This window comes from Drosophila nasuta, chromosome 2L, assembly GCF_023558535.2.
Source record: "Drosophila nasuta strain 15112-1781.00 chromosome 2L, ASM2355853v1, whole genome shotgun sequence".
NCBI classification, from domain to species: Eukaryota; Metazoa; Arthropoda; class Insecta; order Diptera; family Drosophilidae; genus Drosophila; species Drosophila nasuta.
The window spans coordinates 25,158,559-25,182,908 of NC_083455.1; the positions used below are offsets into that span (position 1 = coordinate 25,158,559).

Sequence of the window (24,350 nt, forward strand, 5' to 3'; positions counted from 1 at the left end):
TCTAGTAGTAGCTTGGCTGTCAACTTGTTCTTACAGTTTTATCAAAAATTATATTAATCTACAGTTTTCCTAAACATGTAACTCTTCGGCGATTGACAATATTTCATTTTATATAAAAATGGAGAGCAATATCAATATACCAAATATAACATTTAATATATTTTCAGTATTTTTTGGCATATTAATTCGTATATTTTAAGACCACCTAGCTATTTTGCTGTTATTATGCAATAGTATATCGATATACCAAATATAACACTCGGTATATTTTTAATAGTTTTGGTATATTACTTCGGTATATTTTGAGAGCACCGAACTATTTTGCTGTTATTATGCAATAGTATATCGATATACCAAGTATAACACTCGGTATAATTTTAGTATTTTTGGTATATTAATTCGGTATATTTTAAGACCATCGAACTATTTTGCTGTTATTATGCAATAGTATATGATATACCAAATATAACATTTGGTATATTTGTAGTATTTTTTGGTATATTAATTCGGTATATTTTAAGCCCATCGAACTATTTTGCTGTTATTATATAATAATATATCGATATACCAAATACAACACTCGATATATTTTACTTTTTAGTATATAAATATGGTACATTTTAAGAATAATACCGAACTGCTTAGAGCATCTGTTCGTCACATTTCCATTTGCTATAAAATTGTAGCTTGGCATTTTATTATAATAATTTCAGAGTTGTTCGCTTTTTGCATAATTTGCGCCACAATTTTAGTGCTGAGCTTTGCTTTTTTGTCAGATCACAACAACAATGAATGGAAAACGAGAAAGTGGCAAGCAAAAGTAGAGGGGGAAATAATGTAGAAAAAAGAGCGAATATAACACTTTAAATGATGGTCATAATTTAGCTAAAAATTTGTTTTGTTATTATTGTTATTGTTGTTGCCGTTGTCAGTTGCTATTGTTGCTGGGGCAGCTGCTAATGCTGCTTTATTGTTATGGATACTTTTGGATGGCCGCAGGCTGTGGCACATTATTCGCACATATGATGCAAGCACTCGAATGAATACAACTCTGAGTACTTGTATGTGGAGTGGCAGTCATACATAACACACACATACTCACATACTTGTATACATGTATGCATATGCAAATGCTGATGTTAACAGCATGTTTGGAATGCTAATGCTGAGCATGTTGTCATAAATCCACGCCACACACAAATCGCCCATCTGCAGTGACCTTTCAACTGCCAGCCATAAAACTGCCTCTCCGGCTACTTTACAGCTTTAAGAGCACATCGTGGGATTTTACATTTTCTTTTTTTTCATTTTCATTTTCATTTCGGTGTCGCGATAAGAATTCGGTGGAAAGTTTGTGGGCTTTACCCATACGTTCACTATATATCACCATTCAACGCTGGCAACGCCGGACAGCGGCCCATTGATTACCACTTACCAAATAAATTACTCGACAAAACGGACAGCAGCGAGTGCTCTCCCCTTCTCTCTCCTTCCCTCTCTCTCTGTGTCCGTTGCAACAAACTTTCTCTGCAACTTTCACTGGCCCAGTCCCACAGTTACATTTACAGTTTTCAGTTTCAGTTTCCATCGCTGACGCTGCTGCTGCTCTCATTTCATGGCCCAAAGCTAGCGACAGCCGGAGGCGCAATTTTTCTGCTCTATTTGCGCTCGTCTATTGCCAAATTCACTGCAAGCACCTAAAACTAACATCGAGATGCCATTTGCCAGCACTTGCCAGCCGCGCTTGAGTGCGTCTCTCGAACACACACGAGATAGTAGTGTTTGGGCGCGGCATTCCTTTGCCTTCCTTTACTTCTTCTTTCATCTGCTGTCCATTGTCGACAGTCTTCTGACTTTTGTTCGCCTTTCGCCATTTAAAGGCGATGCCATTATCACCCAGCGCTGCTCACGTGACAAACCCAAATCGTGCACGAAATGTCAGCTACCTAAAGTTGCTCACTGAATTTTAAACAAATGACTACAGACGAGCGTAGTGACAATCTGTTGATATTATAGACATACTTAAGAATTCAATTTGTATTGTAAATTCTTAAATGCTGACGTTTAAATCAAACTATATTTCGATATATTTTTAAATGCTGAATAAAACAGTTTCTATTTTCCAATTCCTATGTTCACTGAATTTTAAACAAATGAATTACAGACGAGTATAATGACAATCTGTTGATACTTTAGACATACTTAAGAATTCAATTTGTATTGTAAATTCTTAAATGCTGAATTTTAAATCAAACTATATTTTGATATATATTTAAATGCTGAATAGAATAGTTTATATTTTCCAATTCCCATGCTATTTTTATTGCAAATTCTAACAAGTGGAGCTCTCATGCTGATATGTTTACTTTTATTATGTAATCGTTTTTCTATGCAATCAATCTCTACCCAAGAAGCGTATTTGCAAGTTATATGTGGAGATTAGTTTTTGTATTATAAAAAATGAATAAGTCCATTAAAGACTTCAGTTAATACTCAGCAAAATATTTGATTACCTAATACACCTTCTATTATATGATAGCCATCTTTTATAGTAAACTATTCCCCATAATTTTATACTTTAATGAACAACTATGCCCCAGTGAGTGCTATAATATATAGTACTATGTGAATTCAGTGCTCTACTCGCACGATTTTGCAGTTTCACGCTGCCATCTCGCATAGCGCAGCAGAGTTTGTAGTTGCCCGGAAAAGTATGCTTCATTTTCTTTGACTTGTGTGTTAACATATTTGCGAGAGCGTCGGCTGTCGCTTTTTTGTTTGAATTTCAGGAATGTGTTCGAGCAAATGACAAAAGTGAAAATATTTGAAGCAGTTGCGCACACACACGCAAGCACAAACAATGTGTAACATACTCACACACACACACATACACTTTCGATTGAATTGTCTTTTACGCTTTTGTGAGCTGCTAACATGGGTCTTAAGGTCTAAGCGTCGCAGCTTGTGTGAAAACTATTTGCTTAGTTGCGATTGATTATGTCGAAAATGATTGCTTAACAAAATATTTAAAATATTCAAGTGCAAATTTCAAAATCATTTGGCATTTGACGTGAAGAGTGAAGCGAAGAGAGAGCGTTGAGAGAGTGGGATGGGAATCAAATCAATTTGACTGTTGGGTCGCATGACCTGAAAAGCCTTTTAGCCATAACATTTGGCCTTTCTCGGACCATTTCTGGTGGCGACTGGCTGATTATTTTATGCCTGCCACTTGCTGCCGTCTGCCGGTTGGCCCTTGTATTTCCTTTTTTTTTTTGTTTGATAAATTTACCATATCGTTAGCGACCCTTGGGCTGATGTTCAGTGCGCTTTAAAGGTCTGCTTCCGACTCTGACTTCGTTCCCCTGTCTGTGTGTGTTCATTTTCAGCACTTTTTCTACATGTTTGTTCGTTTTATTTTTCTCCTTCTTTTTTTTTTGGGGGTTTCGAGCTGCACAAATTGTTGTAATACAATATTTTTGCCATTAGGCAGCCAAATGGGCAAATGCGGCCAGTTACTTTGTTTGTGCCTCGCAATGTTTGTGTTCGCTTTTAGGTCTAGGTGTTGCTCTTTTTTTTTCATTTTCCTTTCACTTTGTGGCATTTGCTTACACTTTGAACCTTTTTAAACGCCCCCGCCACAGGGCATTCAATGTCTGCTCTTTTACAGGGTATAGCCACAGTCGTGCAGTTCATTAATCACTGCGGCTAGTTGCATATCCGCGTGTGTGTCTCTCTCTCTCTCTCCCTCTCTCGTCTCTCTATCTTGGCACTCATATCATGATATACCAAAAAGTCCAAATGGTGAATGCCTTCACTTTTTGGCCTGTTGAAATATTCGTGCTTAATGGCACGGAAAGTCTGCATGATTAATAGGCGTCAGTCGCTCGTCGCTCGTTTGTTTGCTCGTCACAGACATTAATGCTTTCTCTCTCTCTCTCTCTCTCTCCGCTTTTCGGATGTCTCCTACTTTGCGTTTTTCTGTTTTATTTTTCGGCCTGTGCGCTCTAATGATTTCAATACAAATCGAAAAAAATATAGAGAAGTCAACACACATACACACGTGTTTCAGTTTGTTTCAATTTGCTTAGCTTGCTTTTTGGGGCGTTGTCCGGTCAGACAAGCTGTCGGACCTTAACCCCCTCTCTATCCCACCATCTCCGCCTTTCAACCGTTTGTCTTTCACTTTTTTACATATCTTTCTTTTTTGGCTTTTAGCTACAGCTATCATTTTTAATTGAAATGTTACAATTTCGGGAACGACGCATATCAATTTACCCCGCCAAAAGAAAATTAAGTGTCTGTTATGGGGGTAAAATTTCATTCTTCTTTACTGCTCCACTTTCTAGAAGGTAGATGGTAGAAGGGTATTATAAACCGACCCCATAAAGATGGTATAACAATGATCGTCAGGCCATTTTTCGAGCCTTAGCTAATTTAGTTGAAAATCTGGTAAATTTTTGACTCGATGGTATAATTTGAATGAATTAGTATATTAATATACCAAATATGACCTTCAGTATATGGTATATTTGAATGTAATAGTATGTGGAGACACAAAAACGATTTTGGTATATTTTTAGTATTTTTGGTATATTGTTTTCGTATATTGTATTTTGTATCTTTATGGTATATTTTGTAAGCAATAAAATAACATATACATATAAATATACATATACTATTTGATGTAATGTAGTATTTTTTGAGTATATTAATTTGGTATATTTGACGAATAATACCGAAAATTATGTACTAGGTGGAATATTTCGAATATAAAAGTATATTTTTATACCATATACATCATTCGGTATATTTTAGTATTCTTTTTATATAAATGTCGTATATTTTAAGAATAATACCACACTGTTTTGCTTATATCCAAAATGGGTTTTGGGTTTCTCAAAGTCGAGCATACTCGATAGTAGTTTTCCTAATTGTTTTTTTTATTTTTTGAGTATATTAACTAGGTATATTCTACGAGTAATACCACTCATTATGTACTCTATGGAATGATTATAATATAAAAAAAGTATATTTTTATACCACATACAGCATTCGGTATATTTTCGTATTCTTTCTTTATAAATGTCGTATATTTTAAGAATAATACCACACTGTTTTGCTTATATCCAAAATAGGATTTAGCTTTCTCACAGTCGAGCATACTCGATAGTAGATAATTGCTTTTATTTTTTTTTTTTAAATCTCCCCTACATACTCGTTTATGTGCACAAATTGCGGTCAGCCGCGTCTCTAATGATAGTGTTAAAGTGTCTCTGGTGTATTGAAACTGTTTTCCCCACAGTTTTTCCAAATAATTATTGTAGGAAAGCACTTATAAATTATGGTGCTCGACTACAATTGAAGAATATGTGCCAAGACCTTGGCTTCAAAGCGAACAATTGTTTTGTGAAGTTTCAATTTATTGTGGCTGCTAATTAGTTGAGAAATCAATAGAAAACTAAAAGTTTTAGAGACCTAAATTCGAGCAGATGTTCAACTAAACTAAATTAGTATATTATTTATGGAGCACATATCTTCAGCAGCTTTAAGCCATGACTGCGCTTATCTAATGACATTTATTTGGTGAAGCCTCAGCAATTTTGATAACATATTTGACAGATCATTGCAGCAGCATCAAATACACAACTGTCATTTAAAGCAACATTAGATGAAGTTTGATTGATTCGCTTAGCGAGACAAGCGAAATTTATGAGTATTTAAGCTACCTGCTGCCGACATCAAAGTCAATTGCAAACGCAAAGCAAACAACAATAACATCAACAACATATGCAATAAAAAGCGAGAGGCGAAAAAAGACGAAAACGAAAAGCGGAATGGGAACAATGACAAGAGGCAAGTTAACATCATTTGGCAAATGCAAAAGATAAACTTCAACAATAGCTTAGTTGGCTCAAATGTTTTTTATGTGTCACACAAGCAGCGCGATGCGAGTGTGTTTGTGTGTGTGTGAGTGCGCACATATCTCGCAATCAGACAGCTATCATCATCTACTGTGAGTGTGTGTGTGTGGATAATCAAAACAAAAACACTTGCGTTGTGTCATTGAAGCGACACAGTTTTATTTAAACAAAAGCCCACTTGAGCTTTTTGCTCAGTTTGCAGCAACAATTTAATGCGATAGTGTGCGCTGCATAGAAAAGCGTAGCATACTTTACAGCGTCAAAATACCCAGCATTATTCAGAGGGAAGCTAATAAGGTCGGCTGACTTTTAAAATAACAACTGTTGGGTAAATAGAATGACCCAGGTTTTAACTGCTTATATTAAAATAGTTTTCGATAAACTAGAAAATTCTGTGCATCATTGAAAACTAAAGGAAATTCTGTAAAATATTTTAAAATGAATTTTTTAGTAAATTTGTTATAGACTTGACTTTAAATTTATACATAGTTGTATGATTATCTACCTTAAATTTAAGTTTGTAGTTTTATATTATTATAGTACTTAACTTTACATACAGATAAATGAATAAATTATGGAATATTTGTTAAGTATTTTTTAGTTCACTTTTGATCTATACTATTTCTGTGTTCCTTTTCAGCCTTTACCACAAACTATACTTAGGAATTTATAATAAGTGCTTACATAATTAAACTAAAAGTTGTACCTTTAAAAAAGTGCAGCATACCCTTTTTTCTGCATAATTTCACAGCGAATGCAAAACACATGTTTTTGCATTTGACGAGCTTAGACTAATCCGCTGCACTTGCAATCGAATAAAGCTTTTAGAGCTTGTGCTGTTTTCGTTCGTTACGGGGTATAAAGCTGCCATTTGCGACTAATTCGCAGATAATGCAGGGTATAAAACTATGTCTATCTGTCTAGTCGCATATTTCGCACTCTATGGTATATTTTGAATGTAATAGTATATTTTTATAACAAATACGGCCTACGGTATATGTTTCTGAAAGTGGTATATTTTGAATGTGATATACCAAAAATAGCATTCGGTATATGAATATAAATATTTTGTGTATAATAGTTTATTCATATACCAAATATTGTGTGTGGTTTATATATTTTTATACCAAATATAGCCTTCGCTATACGGTATATTTTGATTGTAACAGTATATTTTTATACCAAATATAACCTTTAGTACTTGGTATATTTTTAACGTAATGGCAAATTTCAATACCAAATATAGCCTTCAGTACATAGTATATTTGGATTGTTATAGTATATTTTTATACCAAATATAACCTTTAGTATATGGTATATTTTCAACGTAATGGTAAATTTCTATACCAAATATATACTTCGGTATATGGTATATTTTTGAATATAATAGTATATTTTTATACCAAACATATCATTCCGTATATTTTGAATATCAATCACATATAAAACTTTATATAGAGATGGTATATTTTGAATGTAATAGTACGTTTTTATACCAAATATAGTGTATTTTGAATATCAATCATATATATATGATTTAATATATTAAATTGTATATGAAAATGGTATATTTTGAATGTGATAGTATATTTGTATACTAAATATAGCCTTCCATTAAATTCATATATTTTGTATATAATAGTACATTGATATACCAAACATAACATAACTTTCAGTGGATAGTATATTTTTAATGTAATAGTATATTGATATACCAAATATATCATTTTGTGTGTGGTATATATATTTTAATACCAAATATAGCCATCGATATATGGTATATTTGAATATCAATTATATATATTAAATTGTATACACAAATGTGGATAAACTAGTTTATTGATTTAGAAATTCCCTCTACACACATTCACAGGGTATTTGCTTAGTCGCATCTGCACGCTATGATTAACTTTTATGATGCATATTAAAGACTTGAGCTGTGCCTGCTGTGGCCTGTGGATGGAAATTAGCCCAGTGTGGTGAAACACATAGATGAGCAGCTGCTCAGTGGCTGTGTGCTGGGGCAAGTTTAGAGAGTAAGTCAAGGGCAGAGGGTCTGATTAATGGGCCAGTCTAATGAGAATGGGCCACAATTTTATGGGTTGGCTTTTTTGCATTGCGCTGAAATTCATATTTAAGTCAGTCAATCTGTGAATGTGCTGCTGCAGAGGGGCGAAGAAGAATGAAAGAGGCGGCTGCTGATGCTGCTGCTGCTGCTGTTGTGTGCTTGTCAGAAGCAATCAGGCTGCAGGCGAAATGCGTGGCAATATCAAAGAGCGTATTTACATGCAAAGCAGGAATCGCCGAACCTCCCCCGTCCTCCAAAATGCTGTGCCACTCTAAGTTGACTTGCCACAGACACAGAGACGCCGAACAGAAAATAAAAAAGCAGCGGAAAAAAATTGAAAACCATTAGGATTAATGTTTAGTTGAAAGATTTGCGCGTTAAGCCATTTTTACATGGCCGCAATGCCGTCGAGACTTTGACTCTGGCTCTGTTTTTGGTCCTTCGTCCTTCGTCCTGCTGCCTGCTGCTTTCCTGACTGGCAGCAATTGCTAATGTAGTTTATGTGTAACAGGCTGAGGCTGAGCCTGAGAGCAGGGAGAATGAGGACGACTTCTTAACGTTAACTGACGGGCGGCTGCCTTTGGCTTAGGGCGAGAGACGCACAAACGGCATGTAAAATGTGACATTTTAATGTATGCAAATGAGACGTTGAATTAAGCTCACATACCCACACACACACACAGATACACACTCACACACACACCCTTACAAAACATCAGTTGGTTTCATATCCGTTTCCGCTCAGAGCTTCGCTGCTGTTGTGTGATATGATTTAAAAATAATGAAAGCCAACGCTCTCCAATGGCTTTAATGTTTGTCCCCGACTTCTTTACACCTCTCGCACTTCGCCCCCCCGCACAAAAACGTGACTTGCGTTTTCCCCTTCTCCCTCTTTTCCTATCTGTGTGCGGAAATGTCAACTTAACTTTTGTTGTTGTTGTGTTTTTTTTGCTGTTCGCTTGCGACACATCAACAACAGCAAAGTTAAGCTTGGAAAATGTCTGTTTTGTGGAAACCCCTCGAGAGAATCGTTTCCCCTTTTTCCCCTCTCTGCTTCCCTCTCTCTCCCTTTCTCCCGCGTCCAGCAACAGGCAATTTATTAATTTCTATGCAGCGTGCGTAGCGTAATTTGTTGCGTTGTTTGCTTTTTCTTAGCCAGAAAATTACTTAAGTACCAGTTGCCGGTTCGATTGTTTGAACTTTGCTTTCCAATTTGTTGATTGTTTTTTTTATCGCTTTTCGGGAGCGTGTTTTTTAGTTTACGCATTAAAAGCCAATCAATTTTGCTACTTCATTTTCAACAAAATTAAAACCAATAATTTCTAATGCAATATGAATTAATATTAAGTAGCATATCACGGCTTCCTTTTTACAAACTTGCGACTCCGAATGAGGATTACACATTTCACGGAATTCATTTCATTTGCGCGAACAGCATCAACAAAAAAAAAAGCGGCACATAAAATGAGATAAAGAAATTTCAAATGGCCCTTAATTATCTGAAGAGTGCTTTGAAGTATCGTCAGAGGCAGAGCTTTCATTAGGCGTATTTGTTTAAGCGGCAACTTGGCATCTTATTTTTTTTTTTTTGTTTAAGCATATTTCATTCTTTTATTTTCCGTAAATATTTGCGTGGAAAAATCTGCTTTAGTCGTTGAAATGAATTATGTTTACAAAAGTGAAAATTTGTTTAAAAAGAAATACGTGTATTGAACTATTTATTTTCATACATTCATTCTATATATTTTCCAGGAAAAATCTACATTAGTCGAAGCAATGAATTAGGTATTTAAATGAGAAGATTTGCTTATTTATTTTCATTGATTTATTGTATAAGTTTTGCAATTATTTTCCAGGAAAACATCTACCTTTGCTAAAGTAATGCATTTTGAATTTTCAAGTATAATTTATTAAAAAGTCATATATGTTTTATAACTATTTATTTCCATATTTTTTACATATTTTGTGAATATTTTTCAGGGAAAATCTACTTAGGACGACGCAATGAATTTGGTATAAAAATGTGAAAGTTTTCTTTATCAATATACCAAATGTATCCTTTAGTATATTGCTAGTGTTTTTGCGGCAAAGAAAATATACTGAATTAATATACCGTAAAATACAAACAATATACCAAATGCTATATTTGTTATATTGATAAAGAACTACAAACCATAAATAAATATTATTATTTTGATATAACAAATATAGCAGTTGGTATATTTTTAGTATTTTACGGTATATTAATTCGGTATATTTTTAAATTAATATCTCACTAGTTTGCCTTTTATAAAAATGTGTACCAGGTATCTAAAAGTCAAGCTCTCTCGATCTTAATTGTTTATTATATACTTTAACGAAAATATTGCTTTTCTCTTCATTAAAATATCATTTAAACTACGCTTTTGATTGTCTCAAAAATACTTCCAAAGTGCATTTTAAATGCTGGCTGGCATTAAGTGTCATTATCGCATTAGTCAAAAGCAACTTGCATTATTTTATAATCTCTTAACATAATCCGATTGATTGATTATCTCTTTTGTTGCACACATAATAGCTGTTGATTTTTTCAAGAGGTGTGAACAAAACGGAAGTGAATGAAATTAAAAAATTTAAATGAGATTTAAAATATCTTGAATTTTATTAATGATGATGCCATATTACGTATACGCACTGTGTGCCTATCAAGCGTAAAATGCAATTTCCCCTGGGTTTGAATTTTGCTTAAATCAAAGCAGAAATCTTGTTGCCTGCTTTAGACATTTGCTATCAGCTTATCCTCTTCATTTGCAGCTCCCGCTGGCAATTGGAATTAATTATATATATATACACACACTCATACACTCTCAATTTAGTTAAATGAGGTAACATTTTCATGTGAATTTGCAGCAAATATTTGGCAAAGTTTTGTGTAATTTGAGGGTTCAGTTAAGAAATTAATTGCGGGCCATTTAAAATGATTATAAAAAGCAAGTTTTTTCGGGTCCACTCACCGATTAGCACTAATATCACATGTAGAATATACCAAAGCTGCAGATGTGTTGCTGTTGTTGTTGTTGTCCTTTTGGCCAGGCCAACACATTGAGCTGCCTGTTGCTTTGGTTGCTGCTGTTGGTGGCAGTGAAGTCGTTGCTGTTGTTGCTGCTGATAATGTCGGTGGTGCTCGCTTTGATTGTGTTGTTGTTGTGTGCTTCTTCTCTGTGTGTGTGTGTGAGTGTCTGTGTGTGTGTAAGGTTCCAGCGCACACATTCTGCTGGCAGTTAAAACACTTTCACTCGTAGTACAATTTTCCTGTTTATTTATGCGTCCAACTCGCCCACGAGACTTTTTCTTCCTCTCCTCATACACTGATGTCTTTATTAATTTCTTTGTCTTTGTGTGTATGCGTGTGTGTGTTAAAGAGAAAATTCACTTATTTAATTTAGACATTAAGTTGCTGCTGTTGTTGTTCTCCATCTCCTTCTCCTCTATTTGTTGCCGCTTTTACTGCGCTGGCAATTAATCACTTTTAATCGCGCCGCTCGCGAAATGCAACAAAAAAAAAAAGAAGAGAGCGAGGAAAAGAAAAGGAACATTTTGGGGGAAGCAAAGGAAAACTATTAAACGGTCCCAAAGCGCCGACACGAGCCAAAGTTAAAGACATAAATTTTGCAGCATTTTGGGCAAAGATTAATTACAGCGACGCAGCGCAGACTGCGACTGCGACTCCGACTGCGTCTATTGAGGCGCATGCAACATAAATTCAAACTTCTTGGTGTTGGTCCCAGGCATTTGATTTACGGCCACGCGCTGGCAACGCTTACAACAAGGCAATTGAGGCTGTTGTCGTCGTCATCGTCGCCGGTCGACGACGGTCGTTGGTTGCCAGTCGCTATTGTCGTTGTCGCAGTCAATGCTTCGTTGGAATAATAATGCCACACGCTCTGTTGACCCACATGAGCCACAATGCAGCACTAACATCATTGCCCAAGTGCCCATCAAACTTGATTAGCGGCAACAGCCCCATCTGTCTATGTATTTTGGGTTTGAGTTTTAGGTTTGGGGCCCGCCGCACGCCGTTAGAGCCAGCGCCAAAACAGCTGCCAATTCCCATTTACAAATTCGCACAAACGCCACATAAAGTGTTGCTGCATAGTTTAGCTTTAATGCTACTAGCTAAAGAGTATTTCATTTAAATAGCTCAAATTAAACCACAATTCAATGCCATTAAATATCAATATAAAATGGTGTAGCATACTTTTAGGGGTGGCGACAAAATAATAAATATTCGCTAAAAATATTAGTTAAATTAAAATTCGGGCATAAATAGAATTTGATTAATATATTCTAACAAGAAGCGGTTCAATATTTAATTTAACAAATTAATTGAATTACTCAAACTTCAACAAAAATTCATTGCTCCAAATAGCAGTATAAAAAGTGTAGCATACTTTCGAGCGCAGCTGCAAAATGTATATTCGCTAAAAATACTTAAATGTATAGCATGAAGTTAACTAATATTTACAAATTATTTTGTAATTAATAAAATAAAAAAATTAAATAAAATAACTATATTTTAAAAAACTGTTAAATATTAAATTTACCAAATTAATTGAATAACTCAAAATTAAACTACAATTCATTGCTCCAATTTGCAGTATAAAAAAGTGTAGCCTACTTTCGAGCGCAACTGCAAAATAATTAGTTGCAATAATTCTTAAATATTACAACTCATTCCACTAAATACTAATTTCGAAATAATAAATAAAATAAGTTATGTTATAAATAAATATAAATATATTTTAAAAACTTTTAAATATTGAATATACCAAATTAATTGAACTACTCAAAATTAAACTACAATTCATGGCTCTAAATAGCAGTATAAAAAGCAAAGTCTACTTTTGAGCGCAACTATAAAATAAATATTACCTAAACAAATAATGGTTAATTTAAATAAACTTCAGTTATAAACAAAGTGTACGCTATAAGTACATTCTACTAAGGAACTATTTAATAATTACTTTCAAGCAAAGATTAAAAAGATTAATTTCAATTAAAGTAATTGTAGCATGCTTTTAGGAGCAACTACTTACTAAATATTCACTAACAAAATACTGGTTTATTTGATTTATTCAATAAAGGATTTTAAACATCTTCAACTCTTTAGTAATTTATGTCACATTGCATAATAAACAGCATATTACGAAACAATTCTTCATTGCAATTTGAATTTCGAACTCGTTGTTTGTCTTAATTTATGGCAAGAACTTAACTAAATAGCAGCTGGCATAACAGTTTGCTAAATAATGAAATCAGTTCGGTGTTTGTTTTTGCAACTTTCGATGTGCGAGTGCAAATTATGATTTTCACATTAGGCTAGGTCAGGGCTCTTTGGCATCTAGTTGGTTGTTCAAATATTTATGTTAGTCAATTGCCATTGTTGAATGTTGTTGAACAACAATGACAGCACACACACACACAAAACAACAATTGAAAGCGACATAAACATAAATAAATGTAAATCTTGACAAATTTTTTACGCGCTATTTTGCGCACACACAAAAAAGCAATTTAAGCGATTTTTTGTGCTTGTTGTTGTCGATTTGTTTGCACAACAATGGAAAAAGGCAATGCCAGCTAACAAGTCGAGCAGAGATAATAAAGTAACAGCAGAAACAACAACAACAAGAACAGGCGCAATAATAACAAACCATAATAACAACAACAACAACGAGGAATGGAAAAAAGCATAAACACAACAAAAAACGCGGCATCATTGTTTCCATAGCGCGCGCCTAAAATTATGCAGCACAATATTTATGTACGCGAGCCAGGCAAGTGGACAGAACAGAATAGAACAGAGCAGAACGATCGACCAAGCGAGCGAAGACTCAAACCACAACCAACTTTAATAATGGGATTGAATGCGAGGCAGGAGTGTGAGTGTGAGAGAGAGAGCCAGAATCGACAGGAGGACAGTAGGCATCTTAATTAGGTTAAATTAGACACACAGCCAAACAAAATAGGCGAGCAGACAAAAAAAATATGGAAAAAATGCGCGGCAATTATGCGGCGGCGACATAAAAATAATTAAAATTATAATAAGCCCAAATGAACTAAATACAAAAAACAAAAAGAAGAAAGTAAAATGTGAATATAAAATACAATTATGCCTCCCGCTTTCAATTCTTTCTCTTTCTGATGCTGTTGACATTTTTCGGCATATTTTTTGTTTTGAAGGTTCTATTTTAATTAACCGCAACCGCAGCGCGTCTAAAGCTCTGAAGTTCCTAGCTCAACACAAACAACAACAACATTGACGAGAATAACAACAGCAATAATACAAAATGCTTGACAAATGTTTGAAGCACGCAAAGCGCTTCTATTTTTATGCCTAAAACACATATTTTATTTTTACATTTTTGGTTTATTTTTTTTTTTTTACAATTTATTCAAGCACTAAAAACTCTTGCACTTGGTTTTTTTGACGTTTGCTTCGTTTTCTTTTCTCTCTCTCTCTCTTTCTTTTTTTGTTGTTTTGTTGCTTTCTTTTGTTATGGAACGTACAAAACTAACACGAAATAACTTTTAGTGCCCGCACACGACACTTGTCCAGCCATAAGTATGTGTGTGTGTGCGTGTGTGTGTGTGTGTGTGTGAGCGACTGTCAGTCGTTGGTTTTTTGGTTTCGGTTTCTCGGTTTTGGTTCTGGGTTTCAGTTTGGACCGCGCGCGCGACAAAAACGACGTGCGTTCGTTTCGGAGTGCAAATCATAACTAAAAAAAATTTCCACTTCTTGTGCGATTTCCTAGCGCGCCATCCAGTGGCCAAAGGTGGAACTACGCTTGCAGTGGACATCAAAGCGCAGGCGTGAGAATTGCACAAGCAAGCGAAAAAGAACTGCACTAAGCACTTCGGCTGCTGAGAGCGAGCAAACGCGCTCTCTCTCTGCCTCTTTTCGCTCTCGCTCTCTGAGCCGCCCACTCGGGCTGCAGTTGTTTCGTTTGCAGCGTTCCGCGCTGTTAGTTAACAGCGCAGGCAAGAAAGCTTTTCTTCGCTGCTGTTAAAATACTGGGAATTTAATTGGCGCTCAATTTGCATGAAGCAAATGGATTTAAGGCAACTCTTTTAATAGTTTGAGGAATGTGAAACAAATTTTAATTAAATTTAAATTATTTTCTAATTTATTTAAAATAAATAGACCAAATGAAACTGCTAAATACACTGATAAAATTTGTATTTCATAAAGTTTTTTTTTTGTAAGTCAATTACTAGTCTAAACGACTGTCTAAGTTTTCAAATTAATCATACGCCTCGTCACACAGCAGACACATAATTTCTATGCACACATTTGTTGATCTTTGTGCTTACTTATTAAGCGCACAATTAATTGCTTTTAAGCTCACATTGCACAAATGCACACAACGCAGAATAAACAAAAAAGAAATTAAATATATGTAAATTTTACTGTCAATGGGAAAACCACTTGAAAATAAATACATATGAGAAATTATCACAATATTTAATGAACCAACAAACCGAAAAGCCAACTGTAACAGCAGCAGCAATAAAAAAACAACAACAACAACAACAATGGCGACTGCAACTGGAACCCGCATTAAATATAATGCATGATATATGACTTTATCTATTGAATGCATACGGCGGCGAAAAATTGCATAGGGAAAAATGTCAGTCAGAGAGTGTGAAAACTTCAAAAACTGGTTAAAAATGCCATAATTAAATTTTCTACAGCACGCTATTAATATTTTTTAAATTGAAGCCAAGAACCTGGAATGAAGTGGAATTATACCAAATGCAATAAAAAAAAAACTGACTGTATTGGGCTTTAATTAAGAGTCCAACAAATTTATATATAAGTATAAATTTATTGCCGGTTCAAGTGAAGCATGCAACATTGGTGCATGCAACAACACTCCAACTGAAAAGTGTCGTCTCAACTCGCCATTCAATGCTGCAAAATCCACTTCGAGCCATACATATGCGAATTGTGTGTAGAAAAAAGGGAATGCAGAAAAAAAAAACGAAAACCCTGCGCTGACCGAAAAGCATCCTGGGCAAACAACAGTTGTGGGTCAATGGCATTTAACTTCATTCTGTGCTTGCACTGCACACTTGGCTAATAGTTGTGTGTGCTCGTATAATAGTCAGACGAGGATAAAGCTAACTTGCGCCACATCAAAAACGAATTCGAATAAAATATTAGCTGGAATATTGAGAGAAATAAGTAAGAAAGAAAGGGGAGAAACATCCGCTACAAATCTTTACTTAAAGAAACCAAAACAGTGCGGTATTTTTGTTAATATATAATAATATATTAATATACCGAAAAATTATTAAAATATACCAAAAGATGAATTTCGTACATAACTATTCAACTAGATTTTAAAAATGTTATATATCATCAAATATACCAGTTTTTAACATTCTAAAAATAAACTAAAATATACCAAAAAGCTGCAATACGTGTATTTACATACTACTATATACAAAAAATACAATACAAAAGATTTTCAATATTCCGAAGAAATACTAAACGATATTCCTTTCATATTAATATATTGCGAGATTGAATATATGCCAAACGTACAAAATAAAGCAGATTGCTAAAGAAAGTAATGAAGAGAATACATTCAAAATATATGAATATACCAAAAATACTAAAATATACTAAAATAATACTAAATATATACCAAAATACTAAAATATACTAAAATAATACTAAATATATAGCGTACAAAATAAAGCAGATTGTTAACGAAAGTAATGAAGAGAATACATTCAAAATATTTGAATATACCAAAAATACTAAAATATACTAAAATAATACTAAACATATATTGTATAAAATAAAGCAAATTGTTAAAGAAAGTAATGAAATGAATACATTCAACATATTTGAATATACCAAAAATACTAAAATATACTAAAAATATAGCGTACAAAATAAAGCAGATTGTTAAAGAAATAAATGAAGAGAATACATTCAAAATATTTAAATGTACCAAAAAATACTAAAATATACCAAAAGCTGTATTTCGTTTAAATATACATTTAAAAATACCAGCGAATACAAATAGACAAATTTGTTAAAATACCGTATGAATACTGAAAGCTATTCTTAGTATATTGATATACTGTCAGATTCAAAATATGCAATAACGTACCAAATGAACCTGACAATTTAAGGATCAACATTATCAACTTTGTATATTAACAGAACAACAAGAATTATAATTGGATATCCAACATAAAGTATTAGAGTCATCTTGGCTTTGCATCGCATTTAATTAGACAACAGATCCTACTTGAACTTACTCTAAAGTCTGCCCTCAATAGATCACAACAAGTTGAACAGAATTTCGAATTGAGTTTCAGTGCGGCATCTCAATAAGGTGAGACTCGACAAATGCCCAAAAGGCCCATAACATAAAGCAACTTTGACTTGTCGCAACTTTGCAGCTGTCATAAAAATGCGCCACGGTCTGTTGGGATTCAGACAGTTTGGGGGGCGTGGCACAGCCTCTCCAAATGGCACATAAATTAATAGAAGCTGTTGCTTGGTGCAAACTTTGTTCCTTTTTTTTTTTTGTGGCGCATACTTAAATCAAAATAAAATACATTTCTCTCGCGCAGAAAAGTTGTGCTTCGGAGTGCGTTTTCGTCTTGATTTTTATTGATTTATAGCGTTAATATTTTTGCTTTAATGCGTCAAATAAATTAAATTGTCTTACGCACCTTTCAGACAGCAGCCGAGCAGCGGGTGAGTAAGAAACTTTTTGCTGCAGAGAAAAAGGGGCAACAAATGCATAACTTCGATTTCAACAGCAAATAAATATTCATAAAAATATATTTTTGCACTCTCAAAAGCACTTTGCGGGCGGATCTTTGCACGCCGCAGCAAAGGGGGAGTAGAAGAAGAGAAAGAGAGGGACAAGTGCTCTGTGCCAAGACACTGAATTATAAATATTCATTTATGCTAAGCGCCGACGCGTGAGCATTTGCAGGTGTCTGTGTGGGCGTCGGACCCCGCCCCGTCCCCTCTCCGCCCAGCCAACTCTCCTTCAACTTGTCTCCATCTCAGGTTGCGTTTCTTCTGCTGCCGTTTTTTGCTGCGTGTTGTGCGCTTTGCGCTGCCACCACAGGGCGTATGATTGATTTAATTACCGCGCAGTGCCAGTTGTCAAACAACCTCAGACCCCCAAAGGCAGCCATTGAATTTACAGCGAATTTTCATATACAATTTTTTGTATTATTTATTTCGCTTTTCTTTTTTCATTTTGTTTGTCGCCCACGCAACCTTTTGCTTTTGCCAGCTGAGCAGCGCATATAAATAGTCTGGCGATGAAAATTATTGAAATGTTTGCTGTCAAGCAAACGAACTGCGCACATTTCGCATGTATTAATATTCAGCTGTCATTTTTCCACCGAGAAAATAGCGAAAAAATAACACCGCAGTGAACTTCAAGTCTATCAAAGTTGGCTAGCAAATTTGACCAATAAATTTGATTTTTCCCAGTAAATGCAAAGTGAATTTTATATTCTTCAGAGTTTTTTTTTTAACCATCGGTCTATACAAATATATTCTCATCTATATTTATTTATTTTGAACTGCGTTCTCTCGAAGTAAATAAAGTGTTGAAACCTGCTTCAATTTCTTAACGTAAACAGATTTAAAACACCCAAATTTAAATGATTTCATACAACAATAAATTAAATTCATTAAATAAAAAAAAGTTCTGTCTATATGCATTAATATTCGGTTCTCATTTTCATAAAAAAAAAACAAACCAAGTAAGAAAGCTGCAGTCGAGTGTGTTCGACTGTGAGATACCCATTTTGAGTAAGAGCAAAACAATGCAGTATTCTGTAAATATACCGAATAATACTATAAAAATACAGAATAATATACTGCAAAAATAGCTGCATGTGCCAAATAATATGCTACAAATTACTAAAATATACCAAAGACAGTATTTGGTATATCGATGAAATACTACATTAATAATATACCATAGAGGTCAAAAATATCAGAACATACCAACTATTATACCACAAAAAATACATTATATGGTATAAAATATACTGAAAAAAATACTTGAATGTACCAAATAATATACTACAAATTACTAAAATATACCAAAGACCATATTTGGTATACATGGAGGTCAAAAATATTGGAGCATACCAAATATTATACCACAAAATCTACCAAATATCGTATTTGGTATATCTTCGAAATACTATTCTTCAAATATACCATAGAGGACAAAATATACCAGATTCTCAGGCAATGCAGCTAAGACACGATTGCATTTGGAATAATTTACTATTCAACAACTAACTAACTAACTTCTACAATTTGTATCCCATAGCAATGAAATTCTCAGAATCTATGTGTTCATCAAGAATATATATAATTTATGGGGTCGGAAATAACTCTTCTGTCTGTTACATAAATTTCCCGCAGGCACAACTTAATAATACCATTCTACCCTATTAGTATCGGGTATACAAAAGAGAGAATAAATAATAATAAAACCAACTTTTAATCTAACAAAGTTAACTATAATATGTAAACTAATAAATTAGAGTTTGTTCCGTGAAAATGCCAATATAAATATGATTGCAATTAATTTACAAGTATTTTTTTTTTAATTAAAAATGTCTTTAAAAGTTTACTTCTTTTAGAGAAATTTCCGATCCTTATACGAACTTCAATAATATTCAAAATTCAAGTTGCATTTCAGTTTATTTTTAGATTCCACTTTGCTATGCAGAATTGTGATTGTATGTGTTTCATTAAAATTGCATTATTGACATTTTTGAAATTGCAACTTGCAGCATAAATACAAAAATTGATTAAGCTTTCTTCTGCAATCAACGAGTGTTTGCCTAATTTGAGTGCAGCAGCTCAGCTCTTTAGTTGTTTGTCATTAAGTGTATGATGAGCTTTTTATAAAGCAAATTTGAAACGCATCATAATGCTATTTAATAGCATTTGTGTTGTTCTGCAAATTGTGCTTTGTTTGTTGGCATATTATCAGGATGAGTTTTTCCCAGAAAATTGTTTATCGCATTTGTCTCGGTTAATTGTGAGCAAAGCAAAGAGATCCGGGAATGCAAACGCAAACGCAAACGCTTGCAAATCTTATCTTATTTCGAAATTTATGCGGCAGCTACAGTTGCGATTGTTCCTGTTCCAGTTACAGTTCCAGTTGTCGTCGGTATTGTTGTTGTTGTCAGTGTTATTGTTGTTGTTGTTGGCTGAGCTAAGCGCTAACGCCCGCATACACATAATTTCCGTTTTCCTTTGTAGCGCCCACAGCGGCGGCAAACAAACAAGCGGCAGTCGTACTTCATGTAATCAACATTTTAATTGCGGAAACGGAACTCACACACGCACACCCACAAGCACACACACACACACAGAGGAAGGGGAAGAGTGCAAGCATATCTGTTACACATTACGCATACGCAATGTGTGGCTGTTGCTTTTGAGTTGTTTTCGTTTTTTTTTCTTTCGTTTTGCAGGTGTTGCATCAATCGTTGTCTGCATTAGTGAGAAAACATTTCTCAGCGAATTCATTACATCAAATGCACACAAACAATATACAACGAAGAAAGTTTTAGGCAATTTGCCAGAACAGAAATCCACACACAAGCATAATATATATACATATAATAAAAACGAAAACGAGAGCAAAATATTCCCCAAGCATTTGCTGCAGCTTGTAACGAGCTCTTGACTGCATTGGGAAACACACAAACTGAACTTAAACGAATTTGCGAATATGCAGCAACAGCAGCAGCAGCATCGACATCGACATCGACAACGTCGCCAGGTGAGACGAGTCCCAAAAAAAAAAAAAACGAAAAAAGAAAATTGTGCAAACATAGATAGATTTCTCTGGGCGGAAGAAGAACGAAACACTTGAGCGACAATGGCAGCCCCGAAACTCGTTTTGAGCGCACATTCTTTTCCCTCGTCTTGTGCTGCTTCGCTTTTATTATCCTTCTGCTGGCTGCCGCAGCAGACATGATAAATTCTCTTTAGTATGCGGCATACATGAGTGATGATATTAACCAACACAACAGGCCAGAGCAATGAAGCAAACAGGGCGCAACTGGCTGCCAACCGAGCAGGTATTGCCGACAGGCCAAGTTGGGCAACTTAAACGAGACTAGTTCAAGAGAGTGATACACTAAAAAATACCCTAAATGCCAAGTGTATATATATATGTACATATATTTTAAAAACAGTCGATATATAATATTTAAACTGAATTCTTTAATGTGAATTAAGATTTCGTTTAAGCTATAGAGTTTCAAAAAAGCAAAAGAGTTACGCTTGAATAGAAACAAAACAGTGTGGTAATAATTTTAAAATATACTGAATTAATATACCACAAAAATACTAAAATATAACCAATGTTGTAGGTATATTGATAGTGTACTACATTAAAAAATACCATTGAGTGCAAAATGCTGTATTTGGTATATTGATAGTACTACAGTATAGTACTACATTAAAAATACCATTAAGTGCAAAATATACCAAATTTTCAGCATCTAAGAGCCCTAGAAAGAAGCCGAATTTTTCCCATACAAAAGTATTTCTGACCGCAACCGTTGTAATACTCTTTTTTCATAAGCACAGAAAGAAAAAGGTAATACAGAAAAAAGAATTTAAAGATAAAAAGATGATATTTAAACACAAAATACTGCAACTCAATATCAATTATTTCAATTAAACGATCTCAGCAATCTTTTTGTTAGTTAACATTAAGTAAAGAAAAAGTCTACTATATGTTGTGATTAATTCATTACACTTTTTGTTTGATTAAACATTCATTTATTTCAATTGTCTTTTGTTTCTTTTCTGAATTAATACAACAGCTGAAACATGAGTTCCCAGAAGCATAGACGAACAAAAAAGAAGCAAAAGCTTAGTACTTCATCCTCATTGAGAGTCACAAGTATTGCTTTAGACACTGACTATACAGAGCTGAAGTTGGAGGATTTTACCACTGCGAAGTCATTAAGTCAGCTTCGATCCTCAAAATCGATGCAAAAAGTTGGGGATGTACCAAAGGATGGCAAGAAAAAACACAAGGCGCGAGTGCCAACTACGACAGAGATAGAGATCAAAGTAAATAAAACGAATAAAGTGAGTAAGAAAAAGAAACCCAAAGCGAATGCAGCGAGTCAAGAAACTAAATCAAGTAGTGAGACTCGAACGAGTAGAATCAGTACAGCGAGTAGACAGAGCGAAGGAAGTCGAAATAGCCGGGAGAGCAAAGTGGATAGCAAAGCGAGTAAAGCGAGCACCAAGAGCAAAATGAGTGAGAACAGCAAAGAGAGCAAAGAAAGTAAGAAAAGTAAAGAGAGTAAAGAGAGCAAGGAGAGCAGAGTTAGCGTGGAGAGTAAAAATAAAAGTAGCCGAGAGAGCAGGTTGAGTTTAGGCAGCCAGGCGAGTCACGCCACTCGAATGACGAGAGCGAGTTTGGACCGATTGCAAAGCAGAGGAAGTCGATCGAGTTTAATAAGTATATCGAGCAGAGAGAGTTACGCCACATTACAAAGTAGAAGCAGTCAGTTTCGTCGATCCTCGACCGTATCCAGACAGATAAAAGCCTACGCAAGTGCTCACATGATAAAGAGCAGAGCTACCACAGACAGCAGTCAAATGTCGACACCGAGGAAAACCAATCGTCGCATGTCGCCGATGAGTCCGCGATCTTTGACACTCGTTGAAGTTACACCGCTGAGAAAAGCTAAGAAATCGGAAAAAGTGGTGGAAGAAGCAAAGCCAAAACCTGTCGAGGAAGAAGAGGAAGATATTTTGCACTTTGATGACACGTCGGAAACGTCGCAAGTCGATACCATAGAGTACGTTGAAGAAGCCGAGGATATTGCTATACGCAGACTAATGATGGAGATGCTAACAATGCCCGATATCAACGAGTTGTCCGAGACGAGTTTGCCGATAACGCCCAAAGAAGAAGAAGAACAACAAATAAAAGAAGTGAAACAGAGGCAAATTGAGCCAGGACTAGAAATTGAAGAATCTTTAGAAACTGAAGATATTGAGGAAGCTGATGAAGAGGAGGAATCTGACAAAGAGTCGATCAGCTTTGCTCCAGTCAGTCATCACTCGCTGAGTTTCCTAAATCTTTCCAGTCTGAGCTCATCTGAACATACGCTCTTCATGGTGCCATCTCCGCAGGATAATGAATCGATGTTCTCGAATATTACACAACAACTGAACGCAGTTAAGGTTCGAGGCAGTCAGGTGGATTTCGTGGAAGCCTCCGAACTGGAGAGTCGCAATCTCATCAAAAGTATTTGCCTGCAATTTATGGAGGAGGCCATCACACGCACTGTCGCCATGTGTGAGGCCCCCTCCAGGAAATTGCTGCAACGACTTGATAAGCTCAAAATGTGGAAAAAGTTGCGTAAACTATTCATTCACATCACCGATGAGAGCGCAGTACGCGAGAAACTTTTGAAATGGACTACGGAGCATTTTTTGAGAAAAAAACGTTACGTCTTTATACGCAAATCGAAAAAGAAATTCGATGAGATCAATTATCAGCGTTTTCACAGTGCCCTCGTTGAGTTGGATAGACAGCTGGAAATCGAACAGCAGACGAGTGAAAAGACTGAATATCAAATATCGAAATTGAAGCAACAGCACATAGAAAGGGAAGAGTATTGCAATCGTCGGCTGAACGAATTTGAGAGCATCGTGCGAGAAACTTTGCTGCACAACGATAGTTTTGCGCATCTGACGAGCTCCGTGGATAATCTGCTGACGACAATGAACAAGGTGCGCAATGAAGTCTCCGATCTGAGACTGGAACTGCTTTATGCTCAACATCGATTTGCAGATATGATAATTGTAAGTGTCTAACTAGCTGAATTCGTAAAATTCATTTCATGTGCATAGTAGACTCTTTAGTTTTGAAAATATGGAAAAGGGTCTATCGATGTATAATAAGTGTCAAGTCCATTTAGACCTATCCTTCAATCTTCCCGTCCATCTTCATTAACATTAAGATCTCGATGCGAGACACGGAATTTTTTTAATACATACATATAGGACGCTATATTGTTTTAGATTGTTTTGGAGAATTTACCTTCTCCTATATCAAATAAAAGCTTGTAACTTACCAGGCATTGAAAGTGTGAAGTCTTACATTCATGCTTCAAATTTCATTTCGATTGCAGCACATCTATAATAAACGTAAGGAAAAAGTTATTATAAAATTCCAAAAAACAAAATTTGTAATACATATTGATTTACTAAATAGTTACGATAGTGAAATATCTATAGCATCCAAAACTCAAAGCTG

General features: G+C 35.0%; 2 protein-coding genes across 8 annotated transcripts in view; one reads left to right on the forward strand and one right to left on the reverse strand.

Annotated features, from left to right (window-relative positions):
- LOC132786488 (uncharacterized) overlaps positions 1-24,216 on the reverse strand; it is a 58,955-nt gene extending 34,739 nt beyond the window's left edge. The window contains exons 1-2 of one of the 5 annotated variants that reach the window (XM_060793046.1): positions 14,548-14,751; positions 10,983-11,361 (exon numbers count right to left, since the gene is read on the reverse strand). In XM_060793046.1, coding sequence (XP_060649029.1) covers positions 10,983-11,238 — 256 coding nt within the window. In that variant the 5' untranslated portion in view covers positions 11,239-11,361; positions 14,548-14,751. Of the gene's footprint in view, positions 1-1,435; positions 2,009-10,982; positions 11,362-14,389; positions 14,752-24,168 lie in introns of those variants that run through there. The other 4 variants (XM_060793037.1, XM_060793029.1, XM_060793053.1 and 1 more) reach the window with 4 other exon arrangements.
- LOC132786458 (coiled-coil domain-containing protein 96) overlaps positions 21,812-24,350 on the forward strand; it is a 79,271-nt gene continuing 76,732 nt past the window's right edge. For 2 of the 3 annotated variants that reach the window (XM_060793002.1, XM_060792993.1), the window contains exon 1: positions 21,812-23,896. In XM_060793002.1, coding sequence (XP_060648985.1) covers positions 21,899-23,896 — 1,998 coding nt within the window. In that variant the 5' untranslated portion in view covers positions 21,812-21,898. Of the gene's footprint in view, positions 23,897-23,956; positions 23,978-24,350 lie in introns of those variants that run through there. The other variant, XM_060793009.1, reaches the window with a different exon arrangement.